The sequence below is a fragment of the Neolamprologus multifasciatus genome, chromosome 23 (genome assembly GCF_963576455.1).
Source record: "Neolamprologus multifasciatus chromosome 23, fNeoMul1.2, whole genome shotgun sequence".
NCBI lineage: Eukaryota > Metazoa > Chordata > Actinopteri > Cichliformes > Cichlidae > Neolamprologus > Neolamprologus multifasciatus.
Window position 1 is genome coordinate 2,934,136 of NC_140460.1, and position 27,497 is coordinate 2,961,632.

At 38.9% G+C, this 27,497-nt stretch overlaps 2 protein-coding genes across 10 annotated transcripts; one reads left to right on the forward strand and one right to left on the reverse strand.

Annotated features, from left to right (window-relative positions):
• Nucleotides 1-284: 284 nt before the first annotated feature.
• Nucleotides 285-19,855, reverse strand: fyco1a (FYVE and coiled-coil domain autophagy adaptor 1a). 9 transcript variants are annotated; one of them, XM_085152103.1, is made up of 19 exons: nucleotides 19,747-19,821; nucleotides 19,006-19,053; nucleotides 17,969-18,080; nucleotides 17,242-17,348; nucleotides 14,447-14,572; nucleotides 12,950-13,056; nucleotides 12,244-12,387; nucleotides 12,010-12,103; nucleotides 9,443-11,896; nucleotides 8,873-8,965; nucleotides 7,698-7,816; nucleotides 7,449-7,616; nucleotides 6,687-6,839; nucleotides 6,276-6,505; nucleotides 5,734-5,881; nucleotides 3,469-3,555; nucleotides 3,064-3,274; nucleotides 2,306-2,415; nucleotides 285-2,158 (listed from the first exon to the last, which is right to left on the reverse strand). In XM_085152103.1, exons 3-19 carry the CDS (start codon nucleotides 18,027-18,029, stop codon nucleotides 2,083-2,085), a joined length of 4,488 nt encoding a protein of 1,495 aa, XP_085008229.1. In that variant the 5' UTR covers nucleotides 18,030-18,080; nucleotides 19,006-19,053; nucleotides 19,747-19,821; the 3' UTR covers nucleotides 285-2,082. The 9 variants fall into 9 exon arrangements, with proteins under 9 accessions (XP_085008229.1, XP_085008228.1, XP_085008232.1 ...); XM_085152102.1 differs by having other exon boundaries at nucleotides 17,969-18,083; XM_085152106.1 differs by lacking the exon at nucleotides 19,006-19,053 and having other exon boundaries at nucleotides 5,734-5,836; nucleotides 17,969-18,083; nucleotides 19,747-19,855.
• A 1,697-nt stretch (nucleotides 19,856-21,552) lies between these two features.
• Nucleotides 21,553-24,083, forward strand: xcr1a.1 (chemokine (C motif) receptor 1a, duplicate 1). Its single transcript, XM_085150033.1, has 2 exons — nucleotides 21,553-22,506; nucleotides 22,605-24,083. The coding sequence occupies exon 2, from the start codon at nucleotides 22,622-22,624 to the stop codon at nucleotides 23,645-23,647; it is 1,026 nt and encodes a 341-aa protein (XP_085006159.1). The 5' UTR covers nucleotides 21,553-22,506; nucleotides 22,605-22,621; the 3' UTR covers nucleotides 23,648-24,083.
• The last annotated feature ends 3,414 nt before the right edge of the window (nucleotides 24,084-27,497 follow it).

Genomic DNA, 27,497 nt, shown 5'->3' on the forward strand with positions numbered 1-27,497 from the left:
TTTTTTTGAGCGATGTATTTCATCTTTAACAGAGAAAAACACTCTCTGTGGTTTCTTTGTTTTGCAAAGCCATATTAGAATAGAGGATATAGGATTTACAACAGAGGAACTAACTAGCAGCTTTTGAACTCAGTTACTCATCAAACACAGAAAAAAAAACTTTGTCTTTAGAGAGAGGTCATCCAACAGAAAGCAAATGTACATGGATGTAATGTTAAGAAACACGTTAAAGAGCTCATCTTGTTCCCTTGAAATACTAAATCAGACACAGATTAGTGCAGAGACATAATTTCTCTCATTTTATTCATGTTTGTAGGCTGTTTGACAGGTCTCTTAGTTACACTCAAGTCTCTGTAGCATCACCACACAATTTATTCCCCCAGAGTAATCATTCAAAACCAGCTAGTAGAAAAATCTGTCCCTGTGTGCACTGTTGAAAAAGATAAAACAGATTTTCATTTAATTTGTAACAAATTAAATATATTTTTCACAAAGTGCAGCTTTGTAAAGAAAACACCTTCTTTGCATAGTTTTTGCATCAATTACACCATCAAAGCTGATAAAAAGAGACCTGACTATAGTGGAAACAGGCCTCTACAAAAAGCAGCATAGTTGCTTGACCCAGACCGTAGGGCTGTGTTCAAAAGTGACCAAAGTTGCTATTTCTTATTGCCTTTCTCAGAAACAAACAAACAAAAAAACAAACAAACAAAAAAAACCCAGAAATGAACATCCTGCTTCATCACAAGAAAAAATGTATCATCCAGAGCAAAGATGAAAAGATTCCAGAGATTCATAAGGGGAAAAAAAGCAAAAAGACAATTACACAGATAAAATAAAAAATATAGTATAATGTGCAGAACATGACTTAGATGCCATTTCACACAGAAAGTTAGTTAAGTATCAGTTAACAGAGTGATATCAATTCATACCAGATGATGTGTTCTTTTGACAACAAAACTAAAAATGTGTCATTTGAACATCAAACATCCCTGACAGTGAGAATTACAAGGCACTTAGAAAGTACAGTAGCCTGTTACTACTCAGCAATATATTTAAAGTTAGAGTCATGCAAAGACTCAGTCTGGATACTGATACAAAGAAGAAACAGCATAAATTTAGTTCAATCTTTTTTTCTTTTGTACCTCATAAGACTTACCCGTCCCCATGCTGCAGTTCACTCATAAAAGCAACACAATTAAAATAAAAATTTGCAAGTAATTTATAAAACAAACTAATTAGGAAGATATACTTCATCTTATTCCATAACCTGGATACACAGAGAGCAAAATGGCAGTCTTCTATTTTTTAAAAATACATTTTCCAAAAACGTAAAATGGGGCACGCATCCCCTAAAGGACAATTGCATTTCTAACTCCTGAGATTTGCACAAAGTGCTTATGGCATGTTGTGGAGCAGTAACTGCTTTTTCCAGGCCCCCTAAACACATTTCTGCTTCGCTTCTTTCTTGCCACAGTGTTCAGAAAAGTGACAAAGTGAACCAATGGTTTGCACCGTAAAGATTGCACGAAACATTTAAAAATAACCACAAATTGTATTTTAAAAAAAAAAGAAAATCATTCTGTCTTCATAGACAACTTTTATAGTAAAGTATTTGTTGCTTCTGAACAATCTTATCAAATGTCATATTAGTGTTACTTGCGGTGACCTTCGTTCCTTAACAACATTTTTGCTAAAACAGAAGCAAAACTAAAACTACACCTTAGACTACCAAACTTGGCAAAACCCCCCCAAAAATCCAGCTTAATTAACTAAATATACTTGAACTAAAGCCATGAATATTACTTGTTGCATGTATGTTTTTTAAATACCCTAAAAGTTGCATAGATATTTTTCCTTCTAAAACCTTACTTGACGATATTGCATAGGCCACAGTTTACCAATAAACATACCTCAAAACACCAACACCGCACTGTTAAAGTGGTAAAGAGCGTTTTTTGGAATAATATACTTGGCTTTGGAAACAAAAGAGGAAGTGGTCAGTGATTAGCCATAATGTCAGTTCTCCTTTAGGTTTGACAGTGGCATCAGGATGACGTCTCTGGGGGCAGAGTGAGAGGTTCATGGGCAGTCGCTGCCATCGTAGATTATGGACTTCTCCATGGTCAGATGGTAGAAAACCTTCTTGGAGATAAACCTGTTGAAGAATAGTTTTGGTTGAAAAGAAATGTAAAAATTTACATAAAAGCCGAACACAAATGCTGGCACACATAATGACATTTCTGCAATTTACACGCTTCTGCAAAAAAAGAGGAACAAACTGTCCTACACTATCGTGACCTACCGAGAGAAAGAGTTGTCAAAGATAAGGGTGTAGAGACCAGGATGCCGAACTTTCAGCTGTCCTTGAATGGTTTCTTTATGGGAAACGCAGCGAGTGAGAGGAATCAGGACCTGAGAACAGAACAGAAACAGGCCTTTAAAAATAATCTCAGTGCACAGGTGAAAGATTTGCCGAAGGTTTTCATAACAAATATAAATAAAGAATACGACGGTCATCAAAACTGAACCAAATCAAATTAAAAAAACCAAACAAACATCAGGATATACCGACAAAGGAGGGAGTTGATAGAACGCCAGATGAAAGGTCACAACTCATTTAAAACCTCTGACATTTTAAGTAAAGAATGTGCACCTCACCCTGCTGAGCAACAATGGCTTCCTGCAGTGGTTTTCTTCAGTCAATAATGTTTGAAAAATAAAGCAAAAAGACCGTGCTCTCTGTAGGGGCGACCATGAAAGCACACACTGGGTCTGGTGATAACTTCTGCTTTTAAATCGTCACCTGTGAGTGTGGGGTATTTGAGTTTTGCAACAACCGGAAAGCCTTTCATTCAGGTTTGTGATTTCCTTCCATTTAAAATGATGCAATCTGCAACAGTTGCTTTTCTGGACGCTGCCAGTGGCAGACTTACAAGATGTGCACATCAACACATGCTCACAGTGTTTAGGTGTAGACACCGTGCACTCTAAGGGCCCACAAGAGGCTATAGAAAAAAAGGTAGACAGAGATTTCCTGAGCTCACAGTACGTTAACTGTACCTTTGACTGTTGCACCGGAGTGTCAGTGGACTCCCGGTAAACCACGCTGAAGGAGATGCTCTTGGGCTCGGAGGAAAACATCCAGCTTATAGTTGGCCCAGAATCAATCACAGCAACAGTAATAACACTGTAGCTACTGGACTTAATGAAGAGCTCCCGGGAACTCTCACCAAACTTAGAGATATCGTCAATGCTGAGAGGGACAGCCACCCTGTAATGATAATGAAGGTTTATGATTACGGATGAGACCAGAACCAGAACCCATACCTTTTAATAGCAAACTTCTGGTTTCAGGTTTTCCAGCCATATAAGATTTATTGCCAAGAAGGATTGTTACAGCAAAGAAATAATCAATTTTGTGCTAAGTTTAGGCATGATATATATTTAGACCATATGAAAACTCACGTGACTTCTCCTGATTTGAGAAGGTTGATCTCTGAATCCTGAACAGTGGGAACTTGCTCGTCATCAGGGGTCACTTCTCCTGTGCTTCTACAAAATCCGAAACGAGACGCAGAGAACAATAGTTATGAAAACTGTTGTGCAACACTTCAGTGGCAAAGACCTATTGAACAAAATAACTCGCATCCACACAAAACTCCACAGCATCTACACAGAGTGCAGCTAATTTTAATCTGTAATTTAAATATTGCTCAAACATCATATGCATTTGAAGTGGACTCAGATTTGTACCCACGGTTCAGTACTTTTGCATTTTAATGGATCATTTCTGCACGTTTTACCTCATTTCACCCAAACACAAATGCTTAATGTTAACACTGCCAATTACTGTAATTGTCGGGCTATAAGCTGCTACTTTTTGCACAAGCTTTGAACCCTGCGGCTTTTAGTCAGGTGCGGCTTTTCTATGGATTGTCCATGATTTTTGTGATATCGTAAGACGATTTGTTTTGTTTGTTCCGCTGTTGTACGGCACTACGTTGCCTGGCGGAAGGATCGGGGTTCAAGAGTGGTATGTTGGTCACATGTCCGTCCGCCAGGCAACGTAGTGCCGTACGAAGTAGCGCGAAAAACAAACTTCAAAGTTTAGTGGGAGGCGTGGATGACGAGCGGCGATAAACTTGCGAAAAGCAAGTTATGCTCAACTCCACCGGTGGATTCTGAAATCTATTTTTCTGGTGTGCTGTAGGTTATTGTTATGTACTACATTTGTTACTCGTTTATGAAGCACAGTACATGTTTCGTACTTGTAATTACCGCTACTTGTACATATACCTAAAAAGTTATGCAAATATGTACCCCTAACTTGTTTTTCAAAATATTAATAAAAGGGGTGTGTCTCCAAACAGCCATCTCTTTCCTGACAATTCCCTTTGTGCATATTCTCTTACATATGATAAGTCAACATTGAAACACCTGCGGCTTTTAGTCAGGTGCGGCTAATGTATGTACAAAACAGGATTTTCCCCTGATTTTAGCTTGTGCGGCTAATATTCAGGTGCGCTTTGTAGTCCGGGAAATACGGTACATTGATTTTCAGCAACCTCACATCTTTGCTGCATAAATGTTATGATGATGCTGGTTAAGTAACCTGTTTTACACTAATAAAGCACTTTTTTTGTTATAAAAGTTTCTTTATTTTAAGAACTATTAAGAGCAGTACACACATGTGTTCTCCAGAAAATGAAAGTAATCTGGTGATACCGCTTCCTTTATTTATTTTCTCTTATCTGTAAACACAACCCAGCAAACACGATCGAAACCCCAACATAACATCCCTGGTCACAACCGGTCGCGGTAGGCCTGCAAACACCGAACCACAGACGGAAGCATGTTGTCGCTGTTTCCATGAGTGTTTTTAACAAAGTGATACATTTATTCAGATTATTGCAACGAAGGAATTAAAAGCAACTGTCTTTCTTTGTTTTTTTAGAAACTGACAGCTAATTTGTTTAGTGCAGGATTGTGAGCAGATGGCCACACGTCTCTGTGCACAAAAACAAGCATTATCAGAGTCTCCTCTTTAAAAAAAACAAAACAGTTTTAGGTTATTTATGTTTGCAGCCATCTGCTGTTTCATTTGTTGCATGTTGGATTTAACTTTTCTATCTGTGATGTCAGCATAATAAATCCAGGGAACATAAACTAGTTGAGCAACAGCTCAATTAGCTCAGCAGGATAAGAACTGGGCTTGTTCATCGCCACTGAGGTAAATGTTTGTTCTTTTTATTCTTGCTGCGGACATTGTTTTATTTTGTTTTATTCTAATCAACTACGATTACTAGAAAATAATTATTGAACGCCTCGTTCTCATGAGGCCTCTCAAAGTGATGTCAGTGGGGTTTTTAAACCAGGACTGGACGTTGACAAAAACGCCATCCCGTGGTTATTCAACACTGAAATGCTTGCTTTGAAGTTTGTGAAGAGTTTTGTATCAACTCGACATTAACAAGCCGGCTGGTGCCACGTTTATAGTCTTTTCTAAGAGCAAAGCGAGACACTCACAACATGTGTTTTAAACAGATAACGATGATGTTACTGGTGCTCAGCACTGTGGTATCTTGTGTTTTTACTGACTGATCTCTCCAGCTGAGTTTCACCTGAGGACCCTGATCAGTTAATGACAGAGTGACACGCTGACTCTGAAAACAACACGCAGAGCAATGACTCATCCGCTCCGCTTTGTCTGCCCATAGACGCTGCACTCACAAATCCAGCGCTCCTGGATGCCTGCGGTCTTGTTCTCCCTCCAGGGACCCCGCAGTGGTCTGAGAGGTGGTATCGCTGTCGTACACGCCATTTACCTCCTCTTCTGTGATGATGTCAAAAGCTTCAGATGTGTTACTAGGATCTGACACTGAGAACGAGCAGGTAAATATAGCAGATTAAATGACTGAAATGCAACAAAGAACAATGTGCAGTTTGGAGTAAATAAAAAATCATGCAAGTATTAAAAAGGAAAAATGTAACAGGACTGAATTGAGACGAATGACGCAGTTTGGTTTTTTTTCCTGAATTTGAGCCAAACTGTGTTTTTCTCTGAATGAAAATGTCATCGTCTTCCCCATTTGTCTATAGCGCAGGAATTCACAGTAAAGGTTTCTGTCCTCCTTCCTCAACTAAACTTTCACTTCTGCTTACATGTTTACTGTTTACACAAAAAAGAAGAGTGAGGGTCAGACACGTACACCAATAATCGGTGCATGTGGACATTTGTGAAATTAGTGAGTAAACATGTTTCTTCTTCTCACCTGTGACCCTGGGAGTCGGTATGTATGGAGCTGGTTCGGGAGGTGGTTGAGGTCCAGCTCCAGGTGGAGGAGGCTGCACATCCGAGGGGCTTAACTCTGCTGCCGTGAACCTCTCCACCACTGCACTATGTTGGGTGTAGCAGTGCCTGCAGCAGCGCTCCTTTTTCCCACTTTGCTTGGTCACAACATAGTTGTCGCTGCAGTAGTAGCAGAAGATGCGGCCACAGAGCCTACAACATTACAAATAAATAACTAAACATACATGCATATAAATATTTTACCCATAATCCACGTTTTTATCATCACTCGAGTGTGAAAGTGGATTTGATTCTACGTTACATGAAGTGTGAAAATCAAATCAGGGTATGCACAAACATGAAAAGGAGAGTAGGCCTTGGTGCAGAACCAAACCTGCAATGATGTCTGCGCAGCCACCAGGTGAACTGGCCTTTGCAATCGAGACATTTGGTGGCCTCCTGATCCACCAGCCACCAACGCTCCTCTGCTCGCAGTTTCTGCTCAAATTCCAGAGCATCAGACTTCTGCCACAGAGCATCTTTGTCCCTGATTTAAGCACAAAAATGACAATGAAATGTCAGATTTCAGTCTTGTCTTCAGTCTAGCCTTTACATTTCTTTGCGTGGGATGGATTTGGCTCAATTGCAACTCAATATTCAAAGCAGTTGAAGTATCGTGAACAATTACTCGCTGAACAAAATTTGTCATTTAGTTGGACTTCGCTGCTTTTATGCAAAATAATGCATACAAACTGAAACACGGAATATCTCTCCATTTCTGAAATGATGCAACTAAGACAAATAATGAAGACGTGCGTAATAAAAGAGCACAAATGGAAGAATTGAATGGAGTTGAATGAATCACTGTTTTTGTGTTTCATTCTATGCAGAGTATGAAAGCGTTTGAGGTTTCTGAATACAGTGAATAATGGTACACAAAAAGCTGTTGTTTATGTCAGTAGAGTCTCTCACCAACATTTTCTGCTCTTGTCTCCATCAAAGTCTTTCTATCAAATCCAATCTCAGTCATTTAGCTTTTAGAGAAGCCTCCCCTCACCCTGCTCCTCACACCTAATGACACCTTTCCTCACTAAAAGTTTCTCTCCTTGTTGCAACTGACAGTCTTGCAAAGAACTACAAGAGACAATGGCCATACTTTAAGAGTTCGATGAGCCGCTCTTCGAGGTTCGTCTTGGTTCTGTTGAGGTCATCGATCTCTGCAGTCATCTTCAGATGACTGCTTTGTTTGTCAGCTTCCGCCGTCTTCAATTTCTCCTTTAATTCCTCGCAGGTCTTTTGTGCAGCCAGGAGTGCTTCTTCAGCCCTTTAGACAAAAGAAAATTACTTGAGATCCCTTTTCCCATTAAAAGTTGGAATTCACAAGTATTACTGATTATGAATGTACCTGGTTGCTGCGTCTTTGAGTTGCTCGATCTCGCTTTCATTTTCACGAGTGGTTGCTTCTGTCTTGGTGATGTGAGCATCTTTCTCTCTCGTTAGGTGCAAGTATTCCTCATTCTCAGCCTTCGTAAAACAAATGCATGCAGTGTATCCATTAGCAATTTTTGTGTTATTTATAGAAGGGTTTTCCATATAAAAAAACAACCCTATTTATAACTTTTTGTTTTTCAAAGCCCTCTTGCTCTATAGGAGGGTATAGAAAAATAAATAGAAACCTGTGTTAAACCAATATTTGATGATATGAGGCCACAACTGCATTAAAACACCTGTTTCATGCACAAACATATTACCTCAAGCACACTTAGGTAAATGGTAAATGGTCTGTATTTGTATTGCGCTTTACTTGGTCCTAAGGACCCCAAAGCGCTTTACACTATACGCAACCATCCACCCATTCACACACACATTCACACACTGGTGATGGCAAGCTACAATGTAGCTACATTGGCTACATTGTAGCTACAGCCAATGTAGCCACAATGTAGCTACAATGTAGCTACATTGGCTACATTGTAGCTACAGCCAATGTAGCCACAATGTAGCTACAATGTAGCCAATGTAGCCGCAGCCACCCTGGGGCGCACTGACAGAGGCGAGGCTGCCGGACACTGGCGCCAACCTCTGACCACCACCAGTAGGCAACGGGTGAAGTGTCTTGCCCAAGGACACAACGCCCGAGACTGTCGGAGCCGGGGCTCAAACCGGCAACCTTCCGATTACAAGATGAACGCCCAACTCTTGAGCCACAATCGCCCCATTTAGCCATTTATCTGATGAGGATCACAGAGCTTGTGTATCTACTCCACTTTTACAACTAAAGAAAAATTGGTCTTACAATAAACATGTCATTACCTGTGAAAAGAATAAAAGTAAAAGAGACTTAAAAGAAATCTGCTGAGGAACAAAACAAATAATAGAATTTGTCATATTTTATGCAATGTTTAGCTTCCTTTGCTCCAATCGTTATGCAAATAATGAAAATGTTGATGTCTGCTCCAGGCTATATATTAAATATTAGAATTCTTGGTGATCTAACTAGTATTTTTCCAACATGACTTTGTATCTACTTGTGTTGTTGCCATAAATGGCTGGATTAGACTGCATTTGAAAAATACAAACCTCCAGTTCAGAAACTTTAGCCTGCAAGCTGGAGTTGTTCCTCTGCTCCTCCTGCAGCTCGGCCGTCACCTTGTCCAACTGTTCGTTCAAACTCTGAAATGTGAGAGTAAGAGAAGGGTTTCACAGCCACGCTTGTGTCTTTGAACTAAACGATAATGAGCTAACAGATTATAATAACAATGTCAACATGCTGTTACTGATCGTCATTTTATTCTAGGGTGTTACCTAAAAGGTTTAATGTGCTCATTAGTGCTAAACGCAAAGTACAGCTGGAGCTGAATGTTTTTGACCAACTGAAATTTTATCTAGTCATGGCTCTAGATGAAAAAGCCAAAGGATGCCAGAAGGAACACCAAATATTCTGAAGTTGTTTCATCTGAATTAACAATGACAACAGGTGCTGCTGCAGAGAAAGTCTGGGGTTCAATCCACTGGTGCATGTGAACGGTTTTCTGAGATATTCTGATGAAAGCAAAGAACTGACTGAGATGTCTATCCCCGAGTTCAGTTATTAAAATGAATTACTGCTGGTTTAAGACAAGTCATGATTAACAAGTTTATTCCTCTCACCTTTATCTGCACTTGATAGTTCATGCTCTCTGAGCTCGTCTGGAACTTGATGGCCTCCATCTCCTCTCTGTTTGAGTCCTTAATGGTTTGCACTTGGTTTTTAGTCTTTTCCAGTTCTTCTTGGAGCTCCACGATAGTCTGCGGAAGTGCCTCTTTCTGTGTAAGCTCCTTTCTTAAACTGTTATTCTCCAGTTGTAGTTCTTCCATACACTTCTCTAGTCGTTCAACCCCTTTCTCCAGCTCTATAATCTTCCCAGAATCGCCTTCCCAGTGCCCTCTGACCTCCTCTTTTTCTGCACTGAGTTTGCAGATGGTCATCCCCAGCTCTGCCATCTCGGTGTTTGCCCTGTGCAAACCCTCGCGGATCTCGTTGTTCTCTAAAGCTAGCTTACTATTGTCTGCCTTCAGGGTAGACAACTCTTCTCGCATGGCGGCTGCAGCTATGGCTAGCTCGGCATGAGCAGCGACTTCGTGGTCATGCTTTTCAATGAGCGCCTCTTCCTTCTTTTTGCACTCCACGAGCTCTGCAACATGCTTCTGATTCAGTGCCTCTGTCTGGGATTTAAGTTGCTCAGTCAGGGTCCTGAGCTCATTTCTTTGGGCTTCTGTCACCTCCAGCTGTGCTTTTAATTTTAAGTTTTCTTCCTCAGATCTCTGCACCTGCACCCTAAGGTCCAGGACTTCTGCCTGGAGTCTGGACACTTCTTTCATCCTGACTTCCAACTGGACTTCAACCACAGCTAGTTTTCCGATTATTTCCTGATTTTCCTTGGCTTCGACAGCACTCCTCTCCAACTGCGCCATCTCCATCACCTGCTTCTCAGAGGTCACACTTTTAAGCATTTCACTCTGTTTAGCACAGGTGGCTTCAGCATCAGCTTTGGCAATCTCAAGTTCCTTCTCCTTGGTCTCCAAATCTTTTAGCCTGGACTGCAACTTAACAAGGTCAGTCTCTTTACTCTCGAGCTGGGCCTCTTTGACTTGGAGCTGTTCCTGAACACTGGCTTCATTATTGCGTGAAGCTCCTAAGTTTTTTTCCAATTCTCCAATTTGTCCATGAGCATTCTTCAAGTCTGCCTGGATGAGGTTAAGAGCTGCTTTCCCAGTGTTCTGCTCCTCCCTCAGACTCTGATTCTCCTGCTCCAGACGCTTCAATGTGGTCTCTGAGAGCTTTGCAGCCATGGTGGCTCGCTGCAGACTTTCATCCAGCTTACAGTTCTCTTCACGCAGTCGCTTTTCTTTTTCATCTACTGTCACCTTGGTGTCATCCAACTGGCTTCTAACTTGTTTCTCAGAAGCTCTTAAAGCTGCTAATTCAGCCTCAAGCACCGATCTGTTTTCTGCCATCTCCTTTTCTAGCTCGGAGTACTCTGTCTTGCCATTTTCTATCTTCGTAGCTTGTTCTTTGACATTCCCCTCCAGCTCAGCAATCCTAGTATTCAGTTTGTCTCTCTCTGTGATCAGACCCTGGTTCTTGCTTTGCAGCTGTTGTAGTGTCTCGAGGCTGGAGGCTTGCTCCACCTCTTTTCTTTTAAGCTGTTCTATAAGGGAAGCAACTTCTGCTTCTAAAGACTCTTTCAAGTCACCAATATTTTTCTGCATCTCATCTTTATCTTCTTGTGCCCTCTTCTTCACCTCTACTACCTCTTTCTCTTTCTCCTCTAGAGCTCGTTGGAGGTCTTGCAGTTGCCTCTGTAGGTTGCTAGCCTCCTTCTCTTTCACTACCAAGCCCCCCTGCAACTTGTCAACTGTAAAGCACTGCTCCTCCACTTTTTCCTCCAACTTGACTTTCTCCTCAGACACAGACGAAAGTAATGCTCCGAGTTTTGTTTCAGCATCCTTTGCAGATGTCTCTTTGACTCTAAGCTCTTCCTCTAGCCTTTCTGTTTGCCTCCTCTTCTTCTCAACCTCAGCTACTGCTTCTAACTTCCCTTTCTCTGCTTCTTTCAACCTGTCCAGCAACTCATGTATCTTTTGTGCAGAATCAAAGGACTGGGCCGTCTGCTGGCCCTTCTCATTCAGAAACCCGTCCAACTTGGCCATGAGCTCTATGTTCTTCCCCTCAGCAACAGCCAGCTTTTCCTGAAGCAGCATCTGCTCAGCCTGCTTGGCTTGTTCCCCAGTTCTGAGTGCTTCTACCTCTCTGGATAAAGCCGTCTCTCTCTGCTGAAGAGCATAAAAGTTTTCTTGCACGCCTTTTTGTTGCTCATTAAGTGTAAGCGATGCATCCAGCTGTCTCTGCAGTTCTACAACAACTCCTCTCAGCTCTTCACTCTCCTCGCCAAGCTGCTGCATCTTATCTTGGAGTTCTCGGTGCTTTAAATCTGAACGGTCAAGCTCAAGTCGAAGTTCTTCAACTTCACCGACATCTTCTCTGCAGGCAGGCAGCGACTCATTCAGGTCATTCAGCAGACCCTGACCATAGTCAGGGCTGGAAAGGAACTCAGAGGCTTGCTTTATGGTTTCAAGGGAAACAAAGGAAGAAGAAAAGGAATAATGAAAATCTTGCAATCGTTTGAAAGTTAATAAAAAATTAAATGATGTTATTAGAGACAGACATCAGTTACCTGGGAGTAAGAGCTGGCCAGACTGTTAATGCTGGAACTGCGACTGGGTGGTTTCCACATATGGCCAGGTGAGTTTGCACTTCCCAGTGTCCTCCTGTTAATTATAAAACAATTCAGATAATGAGAAATACTGATTAATGCCAGACAACCTGACTAAGTGTGTTCAAAGGCAGAGATATATCACCTTTTAATGTTCTTTTAATTTTACATTATTTTCATTAGTTATTTTGTTACCTTGCAAAAGTCGGCCAGGAGGCATCAAGGTCATGACCTCTTGATGCTACGTCAAACTGGACTTCATTGAGCTCGTACAGGTGACTGATGATGTCCACGCTAAGGTGAGGCTTCAAGAAGGGACTTCTTGCATAGTACCAGTCACTGTGGAGACAGAGGTGAGAAAGACATCGTGACAGCACACAGCAAAACCACAAAAAACGAATTTGAACTTTAATAATATACTTTTGAAAGTGAACACTAAAGAAAGGAAATGTCACCTAGAAAAATCACACACACACACACACACGTTAAGCTTCTTAGGCTGTAGTAAATAGTCTGTAGCATCAATAAGAAACCATATTTCTCTTTAAAATTAAGATTAAGAATTTTGCATTTTTCTATTCATTAAAATAAATCTACCGCACTAAACACACTCATTTCACTAAAGTGACTGAACTGAAAGCAACTTCATAATAACTAGACTGTTATACATACTCTACTATTATTTTGTAGGAGAGCTACTTCTAGGACGTTCATTAAGAGAACAGAAAAATCAACATCTGATTCAGTTTCCATGATTGTCAGCCATAAACAGCTGGCTCACTTCTGCCAGTGTTTCATGGGCTTTATTCAATTTTAACAATCTTGTCGATTTAAATCAAACGTGTGCGTTCTTTTATTTTTTAATGTCAGCATAGAAATAATCGGGCTGTGACAGGCTTACCTGGTGACTCTCTGGTTCATTAGGCACTGCTGCAGCGTGTCAGCCAGTCGCTGATGTACGAGCGAGTAGCGAATAAATGCTCTTCCTTTCCCCAGAGATGTTTTCAGCTATTAAAGCAAATCAGAGATTATTACACATGGTCCTTAAAAAACATGTACTGACATTGCAGGGAGTCAAAGACTACAAAGAAAAATATCTTTCTGTTTAGCCTTTCCGAAAACAAAATGAACAACTCTAGCCTCTAAATAACCATACAAAATCTAACTGAAAGACAGGCACAAATAATATAAAACTGACAACAAGAAACACATTAAAAAGCAAACAAAAAAAATCACAATATGTTGTTAATTAAAGCCACTTAAACTACTAAAATGTGTCCTGAGTTTTATATATTTATATATATACAGAGTACACACAGCAAAAGACTGATCGCCGTTAAATGCAGAACTGACCCCCACAGGAAATCCTTCTTACCTGTGGCAATAAGACTGTACAACTCTTTCTCGCTCTGTAGACGACTTTTTTAGGATTGATATTAATGTAATTTATGTCTTTTTACTCAGATTGTGCATCATTATTATTATCGTTATTCATCTGTATGTTATTGAATGTTTTTCTCATTCCCCCATCATATGCTGGTACTCTATTTTTATTCATTGCACCGACATTATGTCACTTGCATTCATAGTTATTTTATTTTATTTTATTCTATTCTTGTGGCTGTAGCTCAGGTAGCAGAGCAGGTCAGCCACTAATCAGAAGGTCGGTGGTTCGATACCAGGCTGCCTCCTGGCTGCATGCCAAATATCCTTGGGCAAGATACTAACCCCATGTTTGCCTACTGGTGGTGGTCAGAGTGCCCGGTGGTGCCTCTGTCAGTGTGCCCCAGGGCAGCTGTGGCTACAATGTAGCTGCCATCACCAGTGTGTGAATGTGTGTGTGAATGGGTGAATGACTGAATGTAGTGTAAAGTGCTTTGGGGTCCTTAGGGACTGAGTAAAGCGCTATACAAATGCAGGCCATTTACCATTTATTTTATTTTATTCTATTCTTGTATAATCATTTTTCCTCTCTTGCCGCAGTGAACATGTTTATGACAAAAGAATTTCCCTCAGGATAAACACAGTTCTTAGATTCTTCAGTATGTAACTAACATGAATGTTTAAAGGGCCTGTCTGATATTGTCACCATGCAACCAGAACCATGTTACTCTGTTTCCACACATCTCATTACTGTTTCTCACACCTGGCACAAAATTGTAAATAGTCAGCTTCAGATGGTTGAGATTAATGTGCCGCCTGAGGACACATGACGCCCACTCATTTTCATGACTATTACCTGCTCTATTCTCACTCGGGTGCACTGTAAGGGTTATAGGGGTTTAAGGTCTGACCCGACAGTGCTGCACACCTCAATCTGGTGATGTCTAGGAAAGTTCAGAGCTGCAGTGCATTTGTGGAAAGTGGCTTTAGTGGTGTCATTATTAACAAATCTCACCTCAGTGATGGATTTCACAAAGCGGATACCGTCATTGGCTCCTTTGATCTTAGCCAGGCATTCACTGAAGTAATCCCAGTAGTCTTTCTTTGTGCCAAGAAATGTGGTCTTCTCCTTCTGGTCAAACTGAAAGAAGGTATCAGAAACTGTAAGAAAGAGACATGGCACCCAAACTATCCTGAATTGAAGTCTATATGAGATTTCCACAGCAGCAAAAATGGTGAAAGAAGTATATAGTTAGGTCCACAGGCTGTAAGACATCTTTTGCAGTTTTGACTGTAAAACCCTGGAATTTTAAATCAAACAATCAAGATGTGATTAAAGTGCAGACTTTCAGCTTTAATTTAAAAGCATTTTATTAACTATTAACAAATTAAAGTCACTTTTATGTATTGTGTTTATAGTTTCCAAGGCTCAAAAGTAATTGAACGCCTGACTGATAAATAGTTTTACAGCCAGATGAAGCCTGTATTAGACATAAAAGTTCTGGAGTTGATTCAAATTGTTCAACTTTGAAGTCCAAACAGTTGCCAATACATGCGAATGCATTTACCAGCTCAATAACACCAAAAGGCCTGAACGGCCACAGAAGACAACTAAAGCGGATGATGAATGAATTACAAATAAGATAAACACCTTCATAACATCTAAGTAAGTCAAGAGCAATCTCGAACAGGTAGGTGTATCCCTGTCAAAGTCTGCAATCAGAAGACGCCTTTATAAATGTTAGTACAGACCGTTCACAACAAGGAGCAAACCACTAGTTGCACTCAAGAACAGAACAGCTAGATTGGACTTTAACAGACAACATCTGAAACGGTCTGTCCAGTTCTAGGGAACAGGAAAAAAGTCTTTGGTCAGAGGAAACATTTAACTTATACCAGAAGGATGGCAAGATGGAGAATGGAGAAAGAAATGAATAGCTCACCAGCCAGAGCATACAACATCACATGTCAAACATGGAGGAGGCAGAGTTATGGGTTTGTATGGTTGCCAGTGGAACCGGGACACTGATGTTTGTGGATGTGATGGCTGACAGAAGTAGCAGAATGAAGGAAAGTGTACAAGGCCATGCTCTATGCTCAGATTCAGCCAAATGCTCCAAACCTGATCAGAGCTTCACAGTACGAATGGATAATAACCAAAAGGACACTGAAAAAGAAACCCAACGGTTTCCTCAAGGTCGGGAAATACTCTTCAAAAGTCAAGTCAAGTCATCTGATCTCAACCCAATAGAGCAGGGGTGGGGGAACCCAAGGGCCGGTGTTCTGCAGGTTTTAGATGTGTTCTTCATCCAACACAGCTAATTTAAATGAATAAATTACCTCCTCAGCATGTCATGAAGTCCTCCAGAGGCCTGGCAATGAACTAATCATTTGATTCAGGTGTGTTGACCCAGGGTAGGGCTGTGCGATATGACCAAAATCTCATATCCCGATATAAGAATTCTATCGTCCGATAACGATATAAATCACAAAAATTTAACATTTTCTGTAAATTCTGTGAATCTTGGGCAGCTCGACTAGCATGAAGTGTGTCCAGCTGCGTCATGTAGCTGGAGTCGAGCGTTTTAACCGATGCATGAAACGATACATTTTTAGACATAAGTTGTAACGGCCGCCGTTTTCTTTGTGAGTATTTATTACACGGCGTGCTGCGGGGAAAAGCCTGTTCTAACGTTTGAGTCTAAAGTTTTTATTTTTTAGCACCTGGTGGCTCTTTTTTACTTCTCATCCATAAATAATCTGCTCTTTCACGTGATTCAGTTTATTTTGAAAAGTCTCAACAGGATCTTGAGCTTTACTGTGAAAGGTTTATGTGGAACATAAACAAGCGGACACGCAATGGTGTTACTGTCGTTGTTGCTAACCACAACGCATAAAAACAGGCGCTTGTCCGTCCGTAGTGTGGTTATATAAAATATAAGAGAAAGAGAGAACTTTAAGAAATTAATATAACCACTACAGTGACCATCAAAACCATGAAAAAATATTGCCGTAAACAGTTTATTTTGCGACACCACGAAACAAACGATAACATAAAATGAAACGATAGACGTTTTTATATCATCATCCAATATATATCGTTATATGAACAGCCCTAACCCAGGGTGAGATCTAAAACCTGCAGGACACCGGCCTTTGAGGCCTGGAGTTCCCAACCCCTGAAATAGAGCCTGCAATATCCAACTGAAGACAAAACTGAAGGCAGAGAAATCCACAAACGTCAACAACTGTAGGATAGCTGCAATAAAAGCTTAGAAGAGCTTCTGAAGGGAGGAAACACAGCTTTTAGTGATGTCCATGAGTTCTAGACTTATCCTAACAATCCTTATATTTAAAATTATGTTAGTCTGTCCAGTTAATTTTAAGCTTCTGAAAATGGGGTCTATTACGTATGATAAACAGTTAATGCAAGTTTTCTGTTAAATCCCATAAATTAAAGGTGAAAGGTTGCACTTCAAGAAAATTACAAAAAGTTGTCACTGTCAAAAAACCCTTTGGACCTAAACTTCCTGTTGAAGAAGACTTTAAAAAAAAAAAAAAAAATTATATCAAGGCAGCAGAATTTTTTAGTGTTTTTGACTCTTGATTCAATTTAGTGCCTGGAGAAGTCAAATGGGAAGGTAAGTATTTACAGACACTAGTTAAGGACAAATAAGATCATTGAGTAATGTGTCATGTAAAATGCTGTGTTTCTCCAGTTAATTAGCTTCCTGTCCATTTTTTAAATTTTCTTATTATGTTTCATGTAAGAAACTACGTGTTGTTCCTTAGCTAGCTGTGTAACCTCACCTGCAGCAGGTACTCCAGTTTGTTGGCAAATTTCTGGAGATTGGTGCTGTCATCTGTGATTGGCTCCCCAGTTTCTCTGTATTCCTTTGCAAGCTCTGCAACAGACTCTGAAATAGACATGAAAAGAATTCCAAACCGATCACTGGCAAAGCAGGTAGATTATGTTGGAAAACTGGGAACTGTTCATACATTTTATATAAAGTAAACTTAAAAACAGAAAGAAGCAGCATGTCTTCATTCAGCTAATTTATTAAGACAGGAAACTGAGTGAATGCAAAGTGTACATTTTGATAACACACAAACTCAAATAGTCCTGGTACCTATGACTCTAACCATTTCTACTGTCACGCTCTTCCAGTAAAGCTGATTTTTACATAAAAACTTGCCTCTTATCCATCGTAAAAACTGGAAAGACACCCGTGATGGATGCACTCTGAGCACGCATTCTCTGTCTCGCTGCATGCTGACAGAGGCTGCCACCACACCCTTACGACACAAACATGAGGTCAGATGCCTGTGCTTCCAAATGGTTTGTTGACAAGGGAAAGTCAGTCAGTCTCCCTCTGCTAAACTGTACTCAGACTTGACTCTAAGGCAGACATCCTGAAATCACAGCTTGCTAACTCTCTTTCTCTTCTTCTCAGTCAGGCCATGTCAGTTAACAACTGACGTCTGCCAGTGTAATTGCACACACACACATTCAAACACACACACAAAGCTGACAAACCATGCAAATCTCGGATAATCCTCTGGAGCTGGTTCTCCTCGACCCTAGTCCCCGCAGCCATGGCCCCACCTCTCGCTCCCTGGCAACCAGGGGTCACGGGGTCGTATAAAGTCTGCTGAATCAGAAAATCAGAACCAGTTAGGAACAAAAGGAGGATCACGGCTCCCTCTTTATTCTCTTATGGCCACATATGATCCACACAAACGTGTGTGAGGATGAGAACACTTCTCAACATCTTTGCAGCAAATGCAGTTTAGACCAGAAAAATCTAACAGAAGTACAATAGTTTGTGACAGAGCACGCTATTTACTGTGGATATCAGATTTCCACAAGGCTAAACATAAATACATCCTCATAGGTCTCTACTACAAACCAAGTTTAATGCGCAGACGGTATCTTTCTGTTATCTGGATTCACTTCTCCTAACATTAGCAATCAGGATAAGCAGGTTATTATTTCACTAAGTTAGCTCATCTAATCAGTTACAACTGTTGATAAGTGTACTGGCAACAGAGCTGCTGATTATTAAAAGTAAGATGAAACTGTACTATGAGAAAATACATTGCAGTTAATACACAACACAAACTGAAAGAATAAAAGGAAAGGGGTGCTATATTAATAACATTTAACCAAGTTGAAGTCAGGAAAGATTGTTGACTGTGTAAGTTAACAGTCTTATCAAAATCAGGTTTCTGTCATTACAGACAGGAGAATCTGATGGATTATAACTGAGTATTTTATTAAATTAACTTTTAAAGTATAGTTTTAGTTCTTATTCTTTAACCTACAGCCTCTGTGGTGTTTAACAGTCTGAGAGTAAAAAATAAATATATCTAAAAAATTCAAGTATATGTTCATCTGCAAATTTGGTCAGCAAGTTCAAACAGCTGCTCTGTTTTAGGATCATACATTAATGCTTACAGAAAAATAAAATTGTTTTGTTTTTGTTTTTTTCAAACTGTTTGAAGCCATCAGGTTAAAAAAAAAATCAAACACAAAAACTTTATAAGCTATTAAAAAACTTCAGAGCCTCTTACGATCTGAGGTCAGAGGTCAGAGGAACCGTCCAGCAGTAGTGAAGTTACCTGAATAAAAAAAATCCTATTCTATAGTGCAGGCCTCAGATAATTGAAACAAACATTTGAAGGATCAACTGTAAAGGCAAGATTGTTGCTCACACACAGAGTAAACCTCGTTGGGCTGGAAAACGACGCATATCGGCTTTTAGTATTTATTAAAACTGTTGAGCTGTACATAAATACATGAAAACCACAACCAAATGAAGTTAATACATAACGTGATAATCCTGTCAGGGGTATTAGTTACAGCAGGCATTTCGTAATTGGTTTGTAGGTAGTATTGTATGTGTCTAAAACGTGGGAATGTAAGATAACACCCATTATGATAGCACGACGAGCATTTGTGGTGTCGTCAACGTCCGTTTTGGTTTAACGTTACATTTGTATGCTACCTGACCAGGTAATGTGAGTCTGTTGGTAACAACGTTCAAAACGCTGGTTACAGCTGTAACTAACTCTTCACTATCGCTTCTCTAACCCCCTTACAACCATACCTTAGGACACACAGCTGGTATATGAAACTCTTAATCACGTTCCTTTGTGTTTTTGTCACGGTGACGTTACTTTCGCTTCGACACATTTAACGGGTATTTTGAAAATAACCCTGACATCAGCGGGAAAAGCTAACTTAAATAATCTTGACATGTTTCTACATAGCTGCTTAATAAAAATAACAAAAGAACAACAACTTTAACATACTTTTAGTGGTTCAACTCAACCCATAACAACCAACACAGAGCGTTTAATGCGTCCACACAAACTTGTTAGGAGTGTCCTGATTGACAGGACGTCACCCCATTGAGAAAGCGACATTCGACCAACCCACCAATCACTGCGGGGCTTGTAGGCGGGCTCTAGATAAGCGCTGGATAGTTTGTTTGCTTAGCAAACAGTGTGGTCATGTGACCTAGTGTCCCTAGTTCCACGAGTGTCCCACTTTACTTGTCCTTGTCAGCAGAGCAGCTTTGTGATTAGAAAAGGTTTGGTAGATTATTATACTCTACAAATCTGCCCAAAAAAATCTTTGCAATCAGCACAGCAACATCTCTCGATCAATGTCTGATTTTTATTTATTTTTTAAATATGTACCATTGGTTTTTTATTTTATATTTATGTATTTATTACTTCTTTTTAAACCTTGTACTGAGTTTTTTTTCCATATGCTGTAACTGCAATAAGTTAGTTAATTAACCAATTCGCACTACAACCTGGTTTGTCTCTTACCTGTAATTATTTTTATTTAATTTAATAACTGTACAGTACTCTCTGTTTATAGTAACCATTGTCCTTAATGTAAATATGTAAGAAAAATTGTGTATGTTTCTGTTCCGTGTCCTGTGTACTGTTTGTAGTATATTTGTCTTTTTGGCTGCTGTTACAACCAAATTTCCCCTTGTGGGACAATTAAGGGATTATTCTATTCTATTCTATTCTATTCTATATGTTTTAGTCTGAGCTTGTGCATCGTAATTTCATCCTGCATTGCGTCCTTGAGGTTGTGCTGAATGACAATGAAATGACTCTTGAATCTAATAGCATGAATCAATATGAATGTCCTTCAGAAAGCTTGTAATTTTTCAATACACATTTCATTCTAATTCATGAGTGATTTCTGAAATAAATTTTCAAAAATTGGAAAGCCATTATTTATTAATAATTTGGTGTGCCGCAGAACAGATATTGTGACATCTAATGTGGACTTCTGTTTCTAGTATTTACACCCTATTTTTAAACCTTTACAGCTTCCACAGGAGCACAAATAATTTTAAACACATTTTGGTGATATCACTATAGTTGAGGTAAAACAAAAAACAAACAAAAAAACCCTGAAGATTCTGGTTTGTCTCCCTATTTATGGCTGTGAATGCAAAATTTGGATTTTCTGTTCTTTGAGAAGCCAGAGAATTTGCTTTAATTTTACTACTTTCAAGAAGTGCCTGAACATTGAAGTGAAAGTGTAGTGAGTATCAATTCTCATTTCTAAAAGTGTCGTTTTCGTTTTTTAAACTCGGTGAAAAAAAAACTTCTTATTGAAGTAGCAAATAATGGATGGATGGACAGCAATTAAAGGAGTGGGATCATCTAGCTTGTGATCAGCACATCTCTGATGGTATGGGGGTACATATTAGTGTCTATGGCATGAGCAGCTTGACATCTTTGTTTGTTTGTTTGTTTGTTTTTGCTTGTCCTGTTTTGCATTTTAGCAATCAGAATTATTATCTGCAGGCCAAGAAAAATGCCCAGTAGATTCATTTTTCCAAGTTGAAAAGTATGGCTTTACCATACTGGTCCACTTGATTGATGTTTATTATTATTTATTTAAAAAATATTTATTTATTCCTTCATTCATTCTTAACTTTTAAGTTATTATAATTGGAACAGACATGACTGGGGGATAGGAAAGGAAAAGACATAGACAATTGACATCTTTTCTCAGGGAAGGTTTTGGAAAAGTTTAGCGAGCCAATGCTAAATGAACCACATCTACGTATATTCCAGGTGCTGAACCTTCACCAAACATCTGACCAATCATGACACAAAAACAACCCAGAATTGTTAAGCAGCTAGAATCCTATATCAGAAAAGAATGGGACAACATTCCTCTCATAAAAGTCCAGAAATTAGTCTCCATAGTGTTCACTTATTTAGTGACTGCTGTTAAAAGAAGGGGTGCTACAGAGCGATAAACATGGTCCTATCCCAACTTTTTGTTAAATGCATTGCTGCCATCAAATTCAAAGGGACCTTTTTTTCTTCTTAGAACCGCACATTTTCTCAGTCTGAAACCTTTGATATCTGATTCACTTCAGATATATTTGTGAATGCAAATAACTGCATTCTCTTTTATTGACATTATTGTGGTGGGGCTTGTTTATTTGTTTTGTTTATTTGTTTGTTTTGTCTTTGCTTTACATTTGCTTCATATGTTGTTTGTTTAATTTAAGGCTAAAAGAAAATTAAATCAATGAGAGGTCAAATTTGAGGTGGTAGGGACTAATAGGTGTATACGTCTGCCTACTGCTTTTCAAACAAAAGAATGGAATGATATTTTGTAATGATTGTGAACCCACATGTTTGAAATAAAAATGAACTGAACATTTCAGTTCCAACTTCTTTAGAATTGGGGTTGTAAAATCTAAAAAACAAATGTATCCTGAAGTTGTATATTTCCTTATTTTACCTAATGATATATTCTTGGGGGGAAATAGACGCAGAAGAAACAATTGCAGAATTTTGAGCTCCGTTGTTATAAAGTCGGCAAATTTCATTTCACAGATATGCGGATAATGCTACAACCAGAAAAGATCACAGGTCACCTATTTACTATATGAGAAAACAGGTGTGGCCACAAAAACAGAAGCAGAAACTGACAATGTCACGAGTTTATAAATGATCCTCTTTTTACGCTGCCACAGAAGGTGTCTCATCTGGGAAACTATCGATTTCATCAAGCAGAAGGTACTTTATTTCATATCTTTTCCATGCTGTTTTTTACTCATAAAGAAAAATCTATTGTAACATGTCACTAAAGTCATCTACTTATTTTTATTTTGTAGGTACTGGTCTGACAGAAATGAATATGTCAACTAATGACAGCCAATATCTATCAAACATCACTTATGACGATGACTACGAGGATGAAATCTGTGATAAGAGTGGAGTTGTGATATTTGGATCCTTTGCCATTCCGATTTTCTTCTCTGTTGTGATCACACTGAGCCTGACAGGAAACATCCTTGTCCTCATAATCCTGGCTTTGTATGAAAATCTTAAATCTCTGACCAACATTTTCATCCTCAACTTGGCCGTCTCTGACCTCGTCTTCACCGTCGGTCTTCCTTTCTGGGCTATTTACCACGTCCAGGGATGGGTGTTTTCTGAAATTCTCTGCAAAATTGTGACTTTTATCTTCTTCACTGGGTTTTACAGCAGCATTCTCTTCCTGACCATCATGACCATCTACAGATACCTGGCTGTGGTCCATCCTCTGTCTGAGCTCAGCACACCTAAATACTCCACCGGGGTGTTTCTGTCTGTCCTGATTTGGATAATCAGCACTGGAGCAGCCATGCCCTCCCTCCTCTTCAGCTCAATCACCAAGGTCCACCACAAAGATAAAGAGTCACAGGGCTGTGAATATAGTCATCCCATGTGGGAAACTGTTGGTGTCATCCAACAGAATGGTTTCTTCCTAGTTGCTTTTGCAGTCATGGCTTTTTGCTACATTCAAATACTAGAAAGAATCACAAGAACAAGATCTCACACGAAGAACAGAGCAGTCAAGTTAGTCTTTTGTATAGTTACTGTGTTCTTCATTGGCTGGGTGCCGTACAATGTCGTAATCTTTTTGAGGGCCTTGCCTGCTCATGTGGTCCCGTCATTAATTGAATGTGAAGCAAGCACCCAGCTTGACTATGCATTTTACGTGTGCAGGCTCATTGCTTTCTCCCACTGTTGCCTGAACCCCGTTTTTTATGCATTTGTTGGTGTGAAGTTTAGGAGTCATTTAAAGTTAATGCTACATCGATTCATCCGACGGCCAGTCGAGGAACAACAGGTTAGAATGCAAAACTTAGTCTCACATGGATCAATGTACTAGCTGCCCAGTTCATTTTCTTGCATTTACTGTAATATAACGGATTATATAATCATAAGTCCAGTGTGCATTTCACAAAATTCATTTAATCTACAGAAGACAGGAACTTTGTTTTATACAGCACGGCACATAGCAAGCTGTACTTGTGTATCCATCTGTGTTAACATTTCGTAACATTTCTTTATAAGATACAGAACTTGGATAGTTACCTAAATGGTTTTTTTTTATGTAAAAATAAATTTAGTCAAACAGATGTTGCATTTAATACCGCAATACTGAATTCATGCAATAACCCTTTGTATAGAACAAGCTAATGCAGTTGATTAGTATAAAACCCTTGTGCTTGTGGCAAAAATCCTTGTATATAATAATAGTAAAGTGATCAGCAGGTAAATATCAGCAGGTATTTTACATGCAAATTTGTGCATAATTACAATAATCATTATGGTGCCATTTGTCAGAAAATCCTGTCGTATAGAAACTACAGACAAAGTCAGTCGATTCATGTTTTAAGGGGGTTTTGAAAGAAAGAAAGTGTACTTTATTGATCCCTGTGGGGAAATTCCTCTCTGCATTTAACCCATTCACTCAGTGAAGCAGTGGGCAGCCATTGGGCGCCCAGGGAGCAGTGTGTAGGGACGGTACCTTGCTCAGGGGTATCTCAGGGTAGCTGTTCAGGGGAATCGAACCCCCGACCTTCCGATCGTGGGGCCACCACTCTACCTACAGAGCTATCCCCTTTTTATACAATAAATACAAATACCAGTGACCATTTTAATTAACCACGCTGTTTTTCTTTCTTTACAAGTCTCTATCAAACAGTAGAGTCGTGCAATATTATTTTGGGGCAATAATTTGAGGAAGCCAAGCAAGACCTACACGTATGTTGTTATCTAACTGATGCACTGTCACACAGTGTGCTCCCTCTCATAGTGAATAATAAAAAACAAAAGATTTCTAACACATTCGGGGAGTTTTTACATTTCTAACATTAAGGACCTCTGAGTTACATGTATTAAATCACAAACTCAGCTTTAATGATCTGATATACAAAAGTCCTGTTGATGTTTCATTATCATTCAAAACTAAATCAACTGTTTAGTCCCAACACAACAGACTGAAAACAGCACAGATCTTGCAGAGGCTCCAAACAATCACAGTCTAACCAGCTATCATATGATTGCTTCTCTGCTCTATTCCTGTGTAGTAACAACCACATAAAAACTGTTACTTCTGACACATGTAGCTAAATCCTGCAAGGCAATCTTCAGTGTTTACTGTCCTTTTCGATGCTATTTAACAGTATGAAAAATGCACACATATATGCATGAGAAAAATTGTATCTGTATAATAAGATCTGAGTATAATCCCATATTCTAGGATTATTTTTTCACTTGGCTTCTTCAAAAGCTAACCCCCGACTACTACACTGCTATCAAATGGTTTCATTTAATTTCACTTCACTATATGTATTCATTTCACTATATTAACAATAGTAAATAGTTTTCTTTGTGGGATTTTTAGGAGTTTTTTGTGTTTGTTTGTTTATTTTTTATTTAGCACCTCTAGTGTTTTAGTGGTTAACACATTTGCTTAGGAGCCAAAAAATTCAGATTCACAAATCCCTCTGGGACTGTGTCAAGAAAGCTTCTGGTGTAAAAATCAAACATATGGAGCTACCAGCTGTGGTGACCCCCTGGGGCAAAGGAGCAAATAAAAGCTGTTGTACATAGTTGTTAGTTAGCTGTTGTTGTTTTTTTGTTTTTGTTTTTTTTAATAATAATAATGCTTTTGTCAAAGAGTTGATCAGCTGAACATTTGGACAGTTCTGTGTGTATTAAGTATTAACAACCAAAGTGTATTTTTTGTTAATTTTTTTAATGTGTATCTATTAAAGACAAACAAAATGCATGTTTGTGAGACTCTTCTTTCTACTTGACAGATAAAACTTTAGTTATGTCACGTAAACTTCTATAGATTGTCATGAACTAGCTGTGTGCAGGCAGGAGAAGGACCCAAATGCAAAACTCATGGAAACTGTACGTGAACTCAAAAACACAGTTTTATTGCTGGGAAAAAGGCAAAATGCTACAAAAACTGGGAAAATACTCATGGTACGTATACGGGAAAACAGGGAGTGTCACACAGCTAAGAGGGAGGACGGACATAAATACATAGAAAGATAACGAGGGAGTGAGAACGCACGACGAAAACAGCTGACACTAGTAACCATAACAAGACCGGGGAAACCAGACTGAACAGAATGAACATGAAAACACGGGACCTTCACAATAAAACAGGAAACATGATGCAGGAGTAGAGAAGAGGCGGATAAGAGGGAGAGAGCGAGGGAAACATGGATAAACATGATGGAATAAAACGAGGAGGGGGAACAGGGCACAAGGACTTACACTTCTATATAAACACAGACACACAGAGGGCAACAACACAGGGGGAAAACTAATAAACAAAATCTAAACAGAATAATAGGGACTAAAGAATTAACCTTTAGAACAACGAGTGGACTTAAACATAATATAAAATTACAAGAAACACAGCAAAACTCAAACACTGGGTCAAAAAACCCAGGACCATGACATAGATATTTAAATAACAAGACATGGACTGAATGTCAGGTTAAAGTTTTTTTTTTTTAAATAACCTATAAAATAGTACTCAATAATATGCAGTGTGATGTAATGTGTGATTCGTTAATTTGCAGGTAGGGGATCTTCAGGTGGGAAGATGCATCACATTAGAAAATCAGATTTTATTGCAAATCTGAACTTGCAAAGAAACTGGACTGTCCATTAATGACTGTTATAGAGCTGAATCAATATCAAGATCAAAACAAATCACAGTCATGCTTTCTAAATAAAAAAAATGAATATTTTTTTGCTATGGCCCTGTGCTCAAGTCTTACTGCAAAATAAAGAGCAACACTACGTTTACATGTATTGTAATAGAAAACACTGTTATATTCCTAAAAACAATGTTTTGGGGTATTTTTACCACACAGTATTTTATATCATCTTTGAAGGGTTCCTATGGATCAACTTTAAACAGACAGATTTTTTTTACTTTATGTATTTAATATCTTATTTTATAATCTCTAATTATTTATACACTGAATGTTCAATTTTATTTATACAGTGTCAAATCACAAAAACAGTTGTCTTAATGCACTTTAAATCGTAGCCTACAATAATACAATAACCTTAAACACCATACAAAGTTTAAAGATCATTTTCCAATTCTGTTAATGTAATAGTCTTTTTGTATTTTACTTGCGTAATTTACCTAAAAATTGTTGGTTTGCCCGTCATGTAAACTAAGAATTATTAGCAATGTGGCTTATATGATGGTCATTCATTGAACGCTTCATTTAAGTAAATCTAAAAAGGCAGTTCAAATCCTGAAGTCTTGAATTTCCTCGTGTTTCTTACTAATGCCTCTCAAACTGTGTTATCTTTGACATTTTCAAAATGTTAATTAATGAATTAAAAGCTACAAAACAGGGGTTGAGTAGTATGTCTCACCGTATCCGTGGCAACATTATACCTCTTCGTTTTTTGTACGTGACATCGATATATACCGAAGCAAAAATAAAACCAAAGCCACAAATATTCAGTGTTCAGCTTTGGATGTATTAAGTTAAAGCAGACATTGCTACTGCATTTTTTTATCAAACACTTTGTGTTCTAAACAGAATAGAAAAAAAAATAGATCACTGATTTTCATGTCTAGTTGGTGGAATTAATATCAACTGTCAGCTGGTTTTCCTACTTTTGCTGATGTGGCCTCCATCTTATTTTTTGGATTTGAGTTGTTTGTTAGTTTTTCCAATGCTTGA

What these genes read in the sequence shown, in the direction of transcription:
- fyco1a (XM_085152097.1), bottom strand. Translation starts at nt 18,029, where the DNA reads ATGGCTGCGGGGACTAGGGTCGAGGAGAACCAGCTCCAGAGGATTATC. An exon ending in CTCCGGTGCAACAGTCAAAG is followed by an intron (nt 2,416 to 3,063) that starts GTACAGTTAACG and finishes TTCTGTTCTCAG; the next exon opens with GTCCTGATTCCTCTCACTCG. An exon ending in TTTGACAACTCTTTCTCTCG is followed by an intron (nt 2,159 to 2,305) that starts GTAGGTCACGAT and finishes ATTCTTCAACAG; the next exon opens with GTTTATCTCCAAGAAGGTTT.
- xcr1a.1 (XM_085150033.1), top strand. Translation starts at nt 22,622, where the DNA reads ATGAATATGTCAACTAATGACAGCCAATATCTATCAAACATCACTTAT.